General features: G+C 31.0%; 1 protein-coding gene across 1 annotated transcript in view; it reads left to right on the plus strand.

The window, feature by feature from the left end:
• The window catches only part of TNNI1 (Troponin I, slow skeletal muscle), a 59217-nt gene that overhangs the window by 29000 nt on the left and 16205 nt on the right, over positions 1 to 14012 (plus strand). Inside the window, exons 2-6 of the mRNA XM_051215875.1 lie at positions 2567 to 2869; positions 4007 to 4046; positions 7298 to 7354; positions 8967 to 9008; positions 13418 to 13462. Of these exons, the coding sequence (XP_051066419.1) occupies positions 2643 to 2869; positions 4007 to 4046; positions 7298 to 7354; positions 8967 to 9008; positions 13418 to 13462 (411 nt within the window). The 5' untranslated portion in view covers positions 2567 to 2642. The remainder of the gene's footprint in view (positions 1 to 2566; positions 2870 to 4006; positions 4047 to 7297; positions 7355 to 8966; positions 9009 to 13417; positions 13463 to 14012) is intronic.

A 14012-nucleotide genomic window follows, 5' to 3' on the forward strand; every position in this document is an offset into this window, starting at 1 on the left:
TCACGAGCCCGAATGTACAAATTCCTAGAACATCTGCCAATATAACATTAATACTAAATTATAAAACATTTCTCTCCTTCTCTTAACAAAAATGTTTTGAAAATAGATTTTATTAGTGAATAGCATTAGCAAAAATATCATTATTGAGTAAATTTAGTTCACTAGTTACCTGCTTTCTGGTTTATGATTCTTCAGGAGTACACAATCGTGACCCCACAGGTGAATAATTCGTTATACGTCTTGCTTTTCAAAGAATATAACATTGTCCGGTAGTCACTGTGTTTATTTCAAGTTAAAGAATATGGAGTGAACCTCATACAATGACAAAATCATTTTCGTCTGTTTTCATCCTCTCATTATATTTAACTAATAGAAATCATGATTAGATCATACAAGTTTTTATATTACAACCTGGTTGTATAATAAATATTTTGATCTGCTGTACTTAGTTATCATTAATGATTTTACAGGAAAGCAATAATCGAAATCTCTTTGACCAATAAGATGGTATAAGTCATGTATAAGTTTGATTTGATAGTAAGTTCAAGAAAATAGACGCAGTAAAAATCTCAATACTGTTGAAGTAGCTTATTACTATCTATGGAAAGAACAAAATTTACTACTGAATTAATTAACAAAACGATGATATCGAAGTATTATATAAATGTTTTATTAATTCAAAATGCCAGGCAATAGATTTCCGAATAAAGATTAACGATTCCAGAATCCATCTGAATGGATTTTTACTTCACAATTTATCAAATCCAGACAACATCGAATAGCTATTTTAACTGCTGAGTCAGCCATGTTCACATATAAACTCAACAGTTATAGAATCTAAGATATTTAAATAAAGGTTCTAATATCACACTTTACCAATAATAAGTTTGAGGATTTTGAGTTAGAATAATTAACAAGATGTTGATAAATATAATGTGAAAATTCAAAAATTACATCTGTATGTCCAATAAGTGCAGAAAATTTCTTCATAAACTAATGCTGATGCTTTTTCACTGGATACAATTCGACTAAAAACTAACGTAAATAATTGGCTTTTCAATGTTTAGACTATTATAGTCGTCAACATCATCATCATCACCACCGCCATCATCATCATCGTCGTCGTTGTCATCAACTGCAATATTAACAGTAGTGACAATAAAATGTATCTTAGATTCTAACTAACTGATTTGAATAATAATAATAATAATAATAATAATCTGATTAGTTGTTCAGATGATGGAACTATTTGTTTCTCTTCTTGTTAAAGAAAGTTTTCTTTTTCCCTACCTCATTTCATTTAATCTTTTCCATAATATACAGGTGATTTTGACTAGTTGACATTTGTCATAATGTGTGCTTTTTGTTTACTAACTGTTTCTTACAAAAACAAATTTGTTTTTATTTCAAGACTGATTGGAGTAAATTATGTTTAATGACGTTTTATCTCTAAATAACTACATAAACATATAAAAAGTAAATTACTTTGTTTTAAGAAAATAAAAGTACGAAAACAGTGTTTCTAAATATTGTTTTTAACATATTCTTGGTGTTCACTTTTTTTACTTTCAAATTTTGTATAAAAATAGTAAAGAAAGTAACTTGAATATTTACTCTTATTGAATAACTTAATAGATCAAAAGAAACATATCTTCATATACAACAGTACAGGGAAGATTAAACAAAGTGATCTTATGTAGTGACAAATATACTAATCTATTACTCATGAAATCTTAGTTTGTACCTTTTCATACTGGTAAAACTTTCAAACTGATGGTAACTAATAACTATTCGGTTTTTATGACATGGATAATCTTCAAGAGTAAACCTATTTCAATAAAAATATTCAGAAAGTAAAAACCTTTGTCTTTTTTTTCAAAAACAATTAGTAAATGTTGATTTATTCTTAGATCCAAGGTAAATAGTTGGTGTTGAGAAATCAGATGAGAAATTACCATTATGAATTGTATGGATTATATCACAGTTTTAGTTTAGATACTGTTAAGCACAAAAACTCAAGATACTAATTGAAACAGGAAACAAATAATACCATTCAGTAGAATACTGAACAGAGTTTAGGTATCTGAAGTGACAATCACTACTGAGTTAAACTCTATGGGACAAAACCTGTAATAGTTCGTTGATATATCTTGATTACTAGTAATAAATGAAACGGAGCTTGTTATCTGGATTCAGTTTCTAGCTGTCATTTTACATTCCGTGATTAAATTTCTTCAAATTTCGATTAATCTAATTTATTGATCACGTTTGGTTAGTCTGCTTTCAAATATAATCCTTTTTATGAATGCTGACTTAATAGAGTTTTAATCTGAAACCAAATGATTAAAAACTTTGTGTACTTTTAAAGAAACGGACAATTTTTGAAGTCACTTAAAAACCGCAATGGTACTTTTTTATCATGATTTTCAAGCACAGATTAAAGTCAGTATAGACAACAAAAAACAAAGCTAGACATTGTTTAGTAATAATATTGTTTTATTCAGACTGTAAAATAATATATGTAATTACGTAATTCAATGTTATCTTGATTGGTTTTTTATTTTAGATATTTTGTTATGCGAATAACCATAATTAATTCTCATTCTGATCAAAAGAAGAAAGAAACACGATAACAAATAAACATGCCTATACCAAGTATTCATGTAAATTCGATTGAAGACAATGGAAATGATGACAGACGAAAAAAGAAACCTTCCATACCGATACTACAAGTAGTCGGTGACAATATGGATGGACGTGAAAATGATGTTAACAGTGATGATGATGACGACGATGTAATGACAGCTGAAGAAGAAGCCGCTATCGCGCGTAGATTTCTTAGTGGAAACGACCAAACAGAACAACGCAGGTAAAATAAATAACGAACATTTGTATTATCTAGTTAATATTTCGGAGATATCTATAAATTGTTTGTATTTACTTTAGATTATTGTATGATATATAGTATTCAACACTCGATTTCAAAGATTATATATTCACCAAAAATCAGTTTCGCTACTCCCATGATTATGAAAATTTACAATGTTTTGTCTAATTTTCATAAATGACCGATTAAATTTAAGGGATTGAGGACCATTGATGGCTGTTAGACATTTATTTCATTCTAGAATCGGGTACCTCAATGATGTATATCCATAAACGTGTACGAGATCAAACGATGGTTCTTCATGTTTTACAGAAGCCACTGCGTCTAAATACTTATCTGAAACGTTTAGTTTTACAGAGTCAATGAGGCTCATGTTTACTAATACTGTAGTTATAAGTGATTACATTTTGGAACAAAGTCATTAGGATAGAACTGATTCACTGAGTAAATGCTGAAGAATCCACCAATTATTGGAACTTTGTAGTGCTTAACATCCTTTTACAACATTTACTGTCATTACGGTAGAGAGAAAAATTTACCACATTTTTTTCTGTATACAAAAACATCTGAGGGCTACGGCTCATGTAAAACAAAGTGGATTTGATGCCTTTTGTTTGATCATTACTGTTAAAAGGCTTAAATGTATCATTTATTGTTAACTATCCAACAAGTGTATAGAAAGTACTTTTGTAAAATCTTCACGTAGGTTTTTGCAACAATGTACAGGGAAATGTTTTACGTCAAATATCTGCAAAGTTTGAACGAAATAGAAAGATGATATCAAGCATTAGATCGATCACTGTTGGTTGATGTGAAAACAAACTATTTAGTCAATGTAAAAGCGTAGTTTTAAGAGATTTATTTATATGAATTAAATGTTCAAAATGGATCTATTTAACTAGTTGATTTGAAGACACCTGAAGAATGAAATTGCATAATCTCAGAAAATATTTAAAAATTGACACCGTTAGAATGAATTTATTTAAATCATTTTAATATTTACACATTGCGCATGATCTTTTTTTTGTTCCTGATATTATAACTTTGCTTTATTGACTTTAGTTTTTCATCGGTTTATATTGAATTTCGATTTTTTTTTCATTTTTTTATATTTCAAAGAATGTCTTCATTGGACATGTATCTCTCGCAGCCAGAAGTAGTAAGTTAACTTCATTGGTTATTTTTATTTATTAAATTAGTCCTTAATAAGAAGTTATAACTTGAAAATAGCTGACTAGTCTCTCACTAGCTTTTACAGTTACTTGTGTGAACGAAAAGAGAAGTTTTAAACCACATGAATAAAAATAAAGATTCGAAGGAATTTTTGAAGTTTGTTTCAACAAAAGTAACTTTTGGAAATTATTAATCATTAATAAATAAAATGTTGACTATATTCCAAGAAAAGCGAATAGATGATAGAAAGCTTGGAATAATTTACAATAAACACACACCAAATGATGTATGTAGTCAATACAGGAAAAGGATGAACTCCCAAATCAGACCACTTCCATATATATTTACCAATTAAACTGTCATTATAGGAGCAACTCTTTGTACAAACGACCTAGACAATTTATAGTTGTCCTGTCAAATACATTCTACCATGACTGGAAATAATTAAGTCCATTTAAAATACTTTGCTTTTTCATTTAGTGGACTAAGAAGGTTGTCAGTAAATAGTTAAGTTTGAGTATATCCCTTTGTTAAAGTCAGTAAAAGCAATACTGGCCAGTATTTTCTATCCAAGTTAGGGGATACGGAAATCATTTATTAGGTCTACTAATTCTTCATGGCTTTCATTTACCATTAGATTACAACAATAATTATTACATCGGATAAATCATTTTTGCGTATATCTAATTTTTATTTCTATTCTCATTAATGTTATTGTCTTAACATTAGATTAACGGTTTTGCTAATTATCTATTTAGTTTACTAATGACATAACTATTTTGTTATCAATTCAGTTAGACTATTTTTTAAAGTCCATGTTCCGTAAATTCATACAATTCTTAACAAGCTCTCTTAATAATAGTGCAGACATTTTTTTTATTTTCTATTTCTGTCATCAACACTATGATCCACTACCCCATATGTATATATATATTTTTTCATTTGATGAACAATAATGGTCAAATGTTCTGAACAATCAGTTTTCTGATAACTACCATAATCTGATAATAAATTATTTAAAATGGAAATTGGTTTAAAGTGCATTTTCTTACTATATAAAATATCAGAAGGGGTTTTGTGGAAATTGTAGTAATTTCAGTCTCGCACAAGAGACTGATAGGTCCTGGATTCGAATCTCGCGAGGCGGGATCGTGGATGCCCACAGCTGGGGAGTCTGACAATAGGACGAGACGGCCGTTCAGTGCTTCCAGGTTTTCCGTAGTGGTCTAGCCTCAATTGACTTATGATCTCAATTATCTAAAATATATTTAAATTACATAATAATTACAGGAAATCACTTGAAGCTTAAGAAAAATTCACTATACAACTAGCTAATCTCTGTCGAATTTTGAGTCAACATGAACTACGATAAGATCTGACTGAGCAGATATGAATTTTTTTTAAAAAAAATAATGTTTGTAGATCATTTAGGTAAGGAAAATCAAATAGCATGTCTCGGTGATTGAGGAGCATTTTTGAACATTTGTTATATTTTAGGCTTCATCCGTTACTGGATAAATAACTTTGTCACCTATAAGTAACGTTGAACTTGAAACTTATGTGAATCAGTCCAATTGCAACGTCATGCCAGCACAGGAAGATAAAATTATTAAGATTAATATCTAAGTAGTAGAAATAGTAGTAAGTTAGGGATACAGAATATGATTTGAGAAAAACGAATTTGTATAATAAAAGGCAATAAATAATTTTGAGACTCTGGATCTATGATGAGACAAAGAACCAGTATGTCTACATCACTGTGATTTATTCTGTGACGTAATGCGATGTATCGAACCAATTGGTATGATAATCGTGAGGATCCCAACCGGTTAGTCTAGATCTGCCAACATGACTCATAGCGAATGTTTGTAACTTCATGGACTGATGCTACGTTTTATTTGACCGTTTCTGGCTTTCTTTCAACATACCCCCATGCGATCTATCATCTTTCGGCACGCTAGATAGTTGTTGAACATACTTGTAGTGTTATTCATTATTTTAAGCCCATATATCTTATTCTAGCTTTCGGACATTCCATTCTATTCATTCTACTTAAGTCATATTTTGACCTTGTCAATTATTCGCTTATCAATCTAGACTGTTTTTATGTGAGCCTATATGTGTGTGCCCTTCTTATCCCATTAATCACATGTTTGTAGCTTTATTTTGTCTGACTATAAATATTGAGTAACGCTTGACTAAAATGGAGTTGGCTTCCCAGCGTGTCATTTTGCTTTGCTCTGTTTCATTCGCTTCATGTGCGAAATATACGTATTCACAAGTCAATTCTCGTTATTCGACTTATTTAATTCCGTTATTGACTAACGCGATTCAAGTCGACGATGATATACGAGAATAGGCGATAGCAAACATTTATATGATCTAAATGGAGTCAGATCCACGGGCTACTAAATACTTAAGACATGTCCTACCCCACTCAATAGGTAGGGATTCACAATGTTATCAACCGATTTATCTTCCCATTGTGCCCTCGATTTAAATTCAACATTTTTTACTCGTTGTGCTCAACATGTGCAGAGATTCTGGTAAGATGCATACAGTCAAATAATAATAACCTACACATGTCTTCTGTTTTAATAGACCACATTCTACATCCAATTCAACAAAACCGTCGGTTCAAAACTAAGTAACTAATAGTTACAATTCTGTCGAAATCATATTTTATTTTCATATTGATCATTGTAATTTATATAAACGGAAATCAGTGTACCAAGAAAATAACTACTGTCAAACACATCATTAAACTTATATTTAACTAAATGAATCATGATGTAGAATTACTTAGGACATGGATCAAAATGAAGTTTGCTTAAAAGAAGTCAGTCATCACTGAAGACTATATTCACTAGCCAACTAATCAATCAGTGATTAGCATGATTGTATAGTACGTCCAGGAATTTTCATATACATATAGTAACATTTCGATTATTCAATCATCATTATGTACTTTATGGATTTCAGTTGACAACGAAGTTTCTGAAGGATACCAGCCAATTTATTTGTGTTACCATTTTTTCCTCAAGTGGTCTACAATGCACCTTTCATTAGTTAGGTTCCTGTTTTATAATGGTCCCGATGGTATTTAGTGACTAACAGATGACTGAGAATTGATTCTCGTGTATATCTTAGTCATGGCTTTTGTTAAGCTTTTTTTGTGATGAAATCTGTCTAAATTTATAATACTTAATTTCACCTTACTTTTCTTGATTAATTTAGAAACAAGAACCCATGATAATTAATCGTCATATAAGTTTGAAAGAAGAAGAAAAAGGAGTAAGTTATTTCGAGAGATTTTGTTGAATAGAGTTATTGGATCATTTATTCGACTTTTTTATCATTATCCAATGCTACTTGTTAGACTAAAGATTAGTAGTTTGTTCATTTTATATGCAAATTGGAATTGAAATTTCCTATATTAAATAATATAAAGTTATACTTCCAATCTAATAAAAAACTGTATCTTTGGCTCGTGTCAACAGTAATAAACAATTATGACTTTACGGTCATACTCAAACTTTCAATTTAATGAAGAAAAAAATTTTAAATATGGTGAAACAATCCTACCGCATTTAGAAACTTCTAATATTTTTGTGAAAAAATAGTTCTTTGTGCTACTAAATAGAAAGGCATTGAGAACACTGGATTACGACATTTAGTTTCCTAAGAGAAATGCCAGTTATTTGAGACAAAGTATTCAATAGGCGTGTAGCATAATCATGACGAATTTTACCCAGTTTATAACTAATTAAAGAGCAGTTTTGTAAATGAATAGTTTGTGGAAAGTAAATAATAATGTTACAACTAGGTAAACAGACTTTGTTGAAGTAATCAATCTGAAAAGATGGATAGTGGCTAGTAGTAGAATCCGGGACGCGCGTTCCGTCCTATTTGGGACTCGTCAGCTGAATGTACCTGCACCCCACAGTTGGTGTTCACTCCAGGACTCTAACTCACCACCATCCACTTCAAACGCTATCGCGTTATCTACTCCGCTATTGAGCCCTGATAGCCACCTGCTTGTGCAGGTGGATCAATTGCATTCCTAAGCAACAATGGGAAGATACAAGCAAACAATACAAAGTGAATTGATTGATTTTTTCGATCCTTCTACAGGTTGTGAATTGAGAAAACGACATATAAATTCGTCTACATAATTATGAATGAACTGTCTTATTGAATAGATTCTCAGGAGGAAACATACTGTTCCTGGCTATGCTTGGAGATTTAGAGTTATAATTAGAGGTTGTGCACCTAGGATTAAGATTAAAGGCTTGAGATTAGAGATATAAGACAAAGGTTAGGACTTAGGGATAAAGGTAATTCAAATTTTGTATACAATCTACATGGAAAAAAATCGTTCGATATGTTTTGCATAATCGTTTCTACTCAATGCTAGCGAATAATAATTTATCGTTATTGTTTTAGATGTTCTCATATCTACTTACCGAGTGTTTGTAACATACCTTTACTGTTTATTCTGCATGAGTCTTAATAGATGACAATTCACAACATCCTGGTTGTCTAAAAACTGTATCATAAAAATTGGAAGATTTAACACCTTCATTAGACGTTTCCCCTGGTTAAATACTGGAATATTTCAACTAATTGCTCTATTTTCTGAAGCACTGATTACTAAATTCGTATTAAGTTAAACAAGAAAACGAATTCAGCCGCTTGTGTGGAAGAAGCGCTATATATATGAGGACTTATACTAATGTAGACTACTCTGTGAATTATGTTGAGACCTCCAACAACAAGTACTCTCTTAATTGAATAGTATACTAACATAATATTTCATGATATTCAGATTCTTTTCCACAAATTTTGAAAAAATACTTAGTCTTATCTATTTATTGAAAAACACATTCATTTTTTTATATTCTAGTTTGAGGCAGAGCAAATGCGACTTCGTCAAAAAGAACGTGAGGTAAGTTAATATATACGATAGTGTTTCTAATAATAATAACAACCTGTTGATGTACGAACCGTGCATTTAAGGTCATTTCCTGAGCTATGACGAACTGATTATAATCATCTACAACTAGGGAAAGTAAAACTAAAACAGAGAGCACAGAACAACAAAAGTGATAATTAATACGCTAGATCAGCCAAGTCTATCATAATACATAGGCTATGTTATCTTGTGATAAAGTGTTGTGTTAAAAATTATCCAGATTAGTTAGTTACCGGGACGGTGTTACTGTAGGGAGGTTTACTTAATAGGCTCAGTAATAAAACCGTTAAACATCCAAAGTTCTTATAATCTTACTCAAGGAATGGGATATACTTGCAAGTTCAAGCACATTTCAGTCACTTTTATAGAGGTAAGCATCAATCCAGAGAACAAAGGATGATGTATTATTAGTCAGCTATGCAATTTACAAACTTACAGTTAATCATTAACTGCTAACAGACGGAGGATTGACGAGACTATAATTTATGGACGAATCAACCAGATTCAGGATAACAGGTCTTCGATTTTAGCACGAAATTCATTCATCCATTTAGCTAAATAGCGTTTCAGTATTTTAGCTGATATCATTTCATGATGAAAGCCCTAAATCTAATCCCTTACCCTAGCCATCAACTTTAAATCATAATCTTTACTCTCCACACAGGTTTATAACCCTCATTTAGCCCCAGCAAGTAGGTGGGGATTTCGAAGGTCGATTTGGCGTCGCTCAAAGGACATCCATAAATTACAGTCCCACCAAATGATTACTAAGATAGGTTCATTCTTCACCGTTTTCAAGGTCTCAAGATTAGTATCACTCCACACACTATTATTTTAATCTCATCCTTTTCTTACGAACTGCATCTCCTGATGCTACTCCACTTCCTTGTAGATCAGACCTTAAGGTCGAAGGATTCGGGTGTGCCCTCCTAAGAAAACCACCTGCTTCGGTCTGGGCACAGGGGCAGTGTCACAGTAGACACACAAATCAAGTGACTTGTGTGGGGCATATGTATCTGGTTCCTTCTTGTACCAATATTTATGTGTTCAAATAAAAAATAAATAAGATACATTCCCTAAGTCTCATTTTGTAACTACCACTGATATCAATTATTTGACGCTCTGCATCTTGTCAGTTTTCTCTTACTGTTTTGATTATAATCATGACAACTCCAAACAACCTCAATTATTATTAATGCCTAGTTAGACTTTGTTTATAATTGACTCATGGGTCGTAAAACAATATTATTCAGTGATTTTTATAGTAAGAACATGAAAAAGTCAATCGAACACGAAATAGTTACATTAACAATAAGGATTCGACTAAACTAACTAATGACGAAGCTGGCAATTCAGGTACAGTTTTGTTACAGTTTATCAGAAATGTCAGAGAATATTGACTAACTAGGCATCACGTGGCGTTATGTTATGCCGTTTTCTGGAAGATTAATCAATAACTAGCTGGTTCTTGAGTAAAGTTATTCTAAACCATAATATTTCAAAATATATTCTCTTGTCAGAAGATAACTATTGTTAATTATGACTAATAATTGCTTTATTCCTTATCAATCTAGTTTTTTACATTCATCATTAGTTGTAATATTAGATAGGTTAATTAGATGAATAATTCTCATCGTAAAACATGGTTCTTTTCATTCCTTATCCGAAAGTATCGTATTACATATAAACCAAAATCAAGAAATCAATCTGTAAATTTATACATACATGCGTCTAGAGATAATGTAAATGGCAAAACAGTTGTTTAAACATTTGTAGCTATTGTTCGTTTATTATCGACTAGGTGCGTATGAAAAGTATACTGAGTGTTTCATCCGAAGTATATTTTTTTCTTTTATCACAGTGTCATCTGAATTTGAATAAGTCATCGTTATGCAGACAGTAATGGAAATACTAGCATTTATTTGATATATATAAGACAATTGACTAAATCGTTGTGATCGATCATGGCAGTCGAAAGAAACATACGATTAGTAGCGTACAATGTAGTAATGTTTTCTGTCAATCGGTGTTTATGTATGCTGATAATATTTAACAAAGGCTACTTACAGTGTTTTGTGTTTTCCGAACACTACTTTCATTTGTTCTTCTTTCCTTTTCTTCATGTCACTGTGTAACATATATGTTCTACCATTGTTTTGTTTTCTCTGTAAAATAAATTTGAAAAGTTTAAGAGGGAATAACTTTAGAAAATGTCATGAATCTTGATCTGAGTGTGAAAAAATTAGAGGCTTTTTGCTGAAATTTATACAGTTTTTTATTCACCATTCAGACTTTTTTACACACAAAATTATTTGAAGAGAAACGAGTCAAAAATAAAAAGCGAGATAGGTGCAAGACGATGATGAATATAAATAAATTATGTTGTCATTATAGACATATAACAAATGCTGCTGTAAAAACTGATTTGTGGGTACGTTATATGTTAGGTAGTGATTTTGGTAGAGTTTTGTCCTCTGAGCTGGATGGTTTGGTCGTGGAGCTTTCATCGTTATTCTGAAAAACAGCATCAGCACAAACCTCAGGTGATGATGTCGTTCAGCCGAACGATGAAAGCTACAAGGCCAAACCATCCAGCTCAGAGGACAAAAATCCATCAGAATCATCCACCTGAGCTACAAATCTTCTGCACCATCTCAAATATTAGTTAGTTGTAGGCGATTAGCAAGACGCTATGCGTCATTTGGCCAAGATCTATTAAAATCTCGAGTCACTTAGTATATTGACCACTGTAGTTGAAAGTATTTAATCAGCACTAATGAATCAATGTATAGTCGACTACTAATCAATAAACAGTTAGAATTAAACTTGATATAATACTTTATGCAGCAATGTCTGTGTTTGACTGAATTAATTAGAAGAAGACAGGTTATTAATAATAACTGTGAATAGTTAGGTTTCGGTAAGAATATATATGAATACGAGTTCTTACCCATTCGCTTCGTTTAATAGTTTATGGAGATAAGTTAAGTTTGGTGATATCTTATATCACATAACTGCGCCAACTAGAAAACTGGTAAAAAAAAGGCACTGTACAGTTAATTTATCATAGTTTAAGGCTTCTTAAACGTCTACTGTCATGACCCTGCTAAAGATATCAGCCCATAACGTAAACCTAACTTGAATTGAACTCACCTCCACAAATTAATCAAGTCAGTAATGTGCTCAATAGTGACATGCTTTGAAATTATCTCATGAACGTTCAATGAGAAATTACACGTGACATATAATCAAGTTGGGAATGAGACAGTTATTTGCTGGATGTGACAAATAGGTATCGTTTGATTGGACATTGAACTAAACACTAATGGATTCCACCTCAGTAACGTAAAAGTAATGTATCTGAACTGAAATCTAAAACTCCTTGGTTGATGCTAATTAATATGCAATCAAGTATTAATACATAACAGTTATTCAGTGTTTCTTTTTTAGTTATTCTTCAGCCGATAATGTTCCTCGTCATAATCTACTGTTTTTGGTACATTATTCTTTATTAAAAAGATTTAGTTCTAAACGTAAATCTACAGATATTTTTCTTGTATTTACATCATTCATTACTTACAGATTTTTCTATGTAACATCATGTCCGATCATCTTATTGAAAAAAAAATCAAGAAGAAAACCAACTATTTATTCCTTTTATTAGTTTACTAATCTATAAGCTGACATTTAAAACGGTTATTTGTTTATGCAAATACAGTTGAAAATATTCTTTCTATACTGCTTTCTCTTTTTTTTCTTATTTGGCACCATTTACTATTTAGTATGTAAATAACATATCATTTGTTTTGAATTTAAAAAATATTGTTTTTATATATTCTAAAGAGGAAAGTTTACTTGTCTTTGAAAAATAAAAGAAAACACTATCAATTTGTGTAAAATGTCTATTAACTTCTTTATGAATTTAAGGTATAGTGGTTTCGTTACTTTCTAATTGTTAATAACATGTGTTGTTTTAGTATTTGTTATGTTATCATATGAATGTTGGTGTATTTTATTATAACTAATACTTGGAAGAAACGACCGTCCAGTGCTTTCAAGTTTTCCATGGTGGTCTAGCTTCAATTGACTTATGATTTCAACTATTGAAATTAATAATGTTGTAACTATGGTAGTGATGCGTGTGAATGACTGTACTCTTGGATTGGAGTGATGAACGAAACAATCCTTATAAGAACCTCGATAGATTTCTATTTTTCTTAATGTTGTTTTGTTATATAATTAAAACGTTCTGCTCATTGTGAGGTGTAAATCTTAATCATTTTAAGATTATACATGTGATGAACAGTAATATTGAATAGATATTTGTTTTAATATTTTGTTATTTATATTAATTTCTTAAAATATTGTTGAAATTTCTCTAGGAAATGGAAAAACATCAAGAACAATTAAGATTAGAACGTGAAGAGGTAAGAGCATGCATTTTATTGATTTTCACATTTGACGAATTATAATCAAGATATGTTGTATTGTTTCTCATCAATTTGCTTATGCTTTCTAATTGAATAAGAAATTATGATTATCGAACCAAGGTTATATTTTTCATAATCAGTGAAAGATGAACCAGTGTACCATTTGCTTACACAAGTATATAATTCTTTCGTCATTACTTAATGAAACAGTGCAGAGCGGGATCAAGATCATGACATATTGCACATCGATTTTAGTTGGAAACACTGATAACTACTGGATTCTAAATTAGTAGTAAAGTTACTCTACTATATCTGACTCGCAATCTAAAAACTTTGGAGATTACCCTGCATTGGCTCGTCGATGTTTATTGTCAAAAACTCTAGAACGAAGATCAAACAACAGTCCGCCACTTTTTATTATTTAATAGTTCGTAGAATGAAAATTATTTCTAATTCATTTCATGTTTTGAAAAAGCCATATTTTATCCTTTGAAAATGTATCTTGGAAACCATTTTACGTACTCGAAGTTTATTCATGATCTTGGTG

This window comes from Schistosoma haematobium, chromosome 4 (genome assembly GCF_000699445.3).
Source record: "Schistosoma haematobium chromosome 4, whole genome shotgun sequence".
NCBI lineage: Eukaryota > Metazoa > Platyhelminthes > Trematoda > Strigeidida > Schistosomatidae > Schistosoma > Schistosoma haematobium.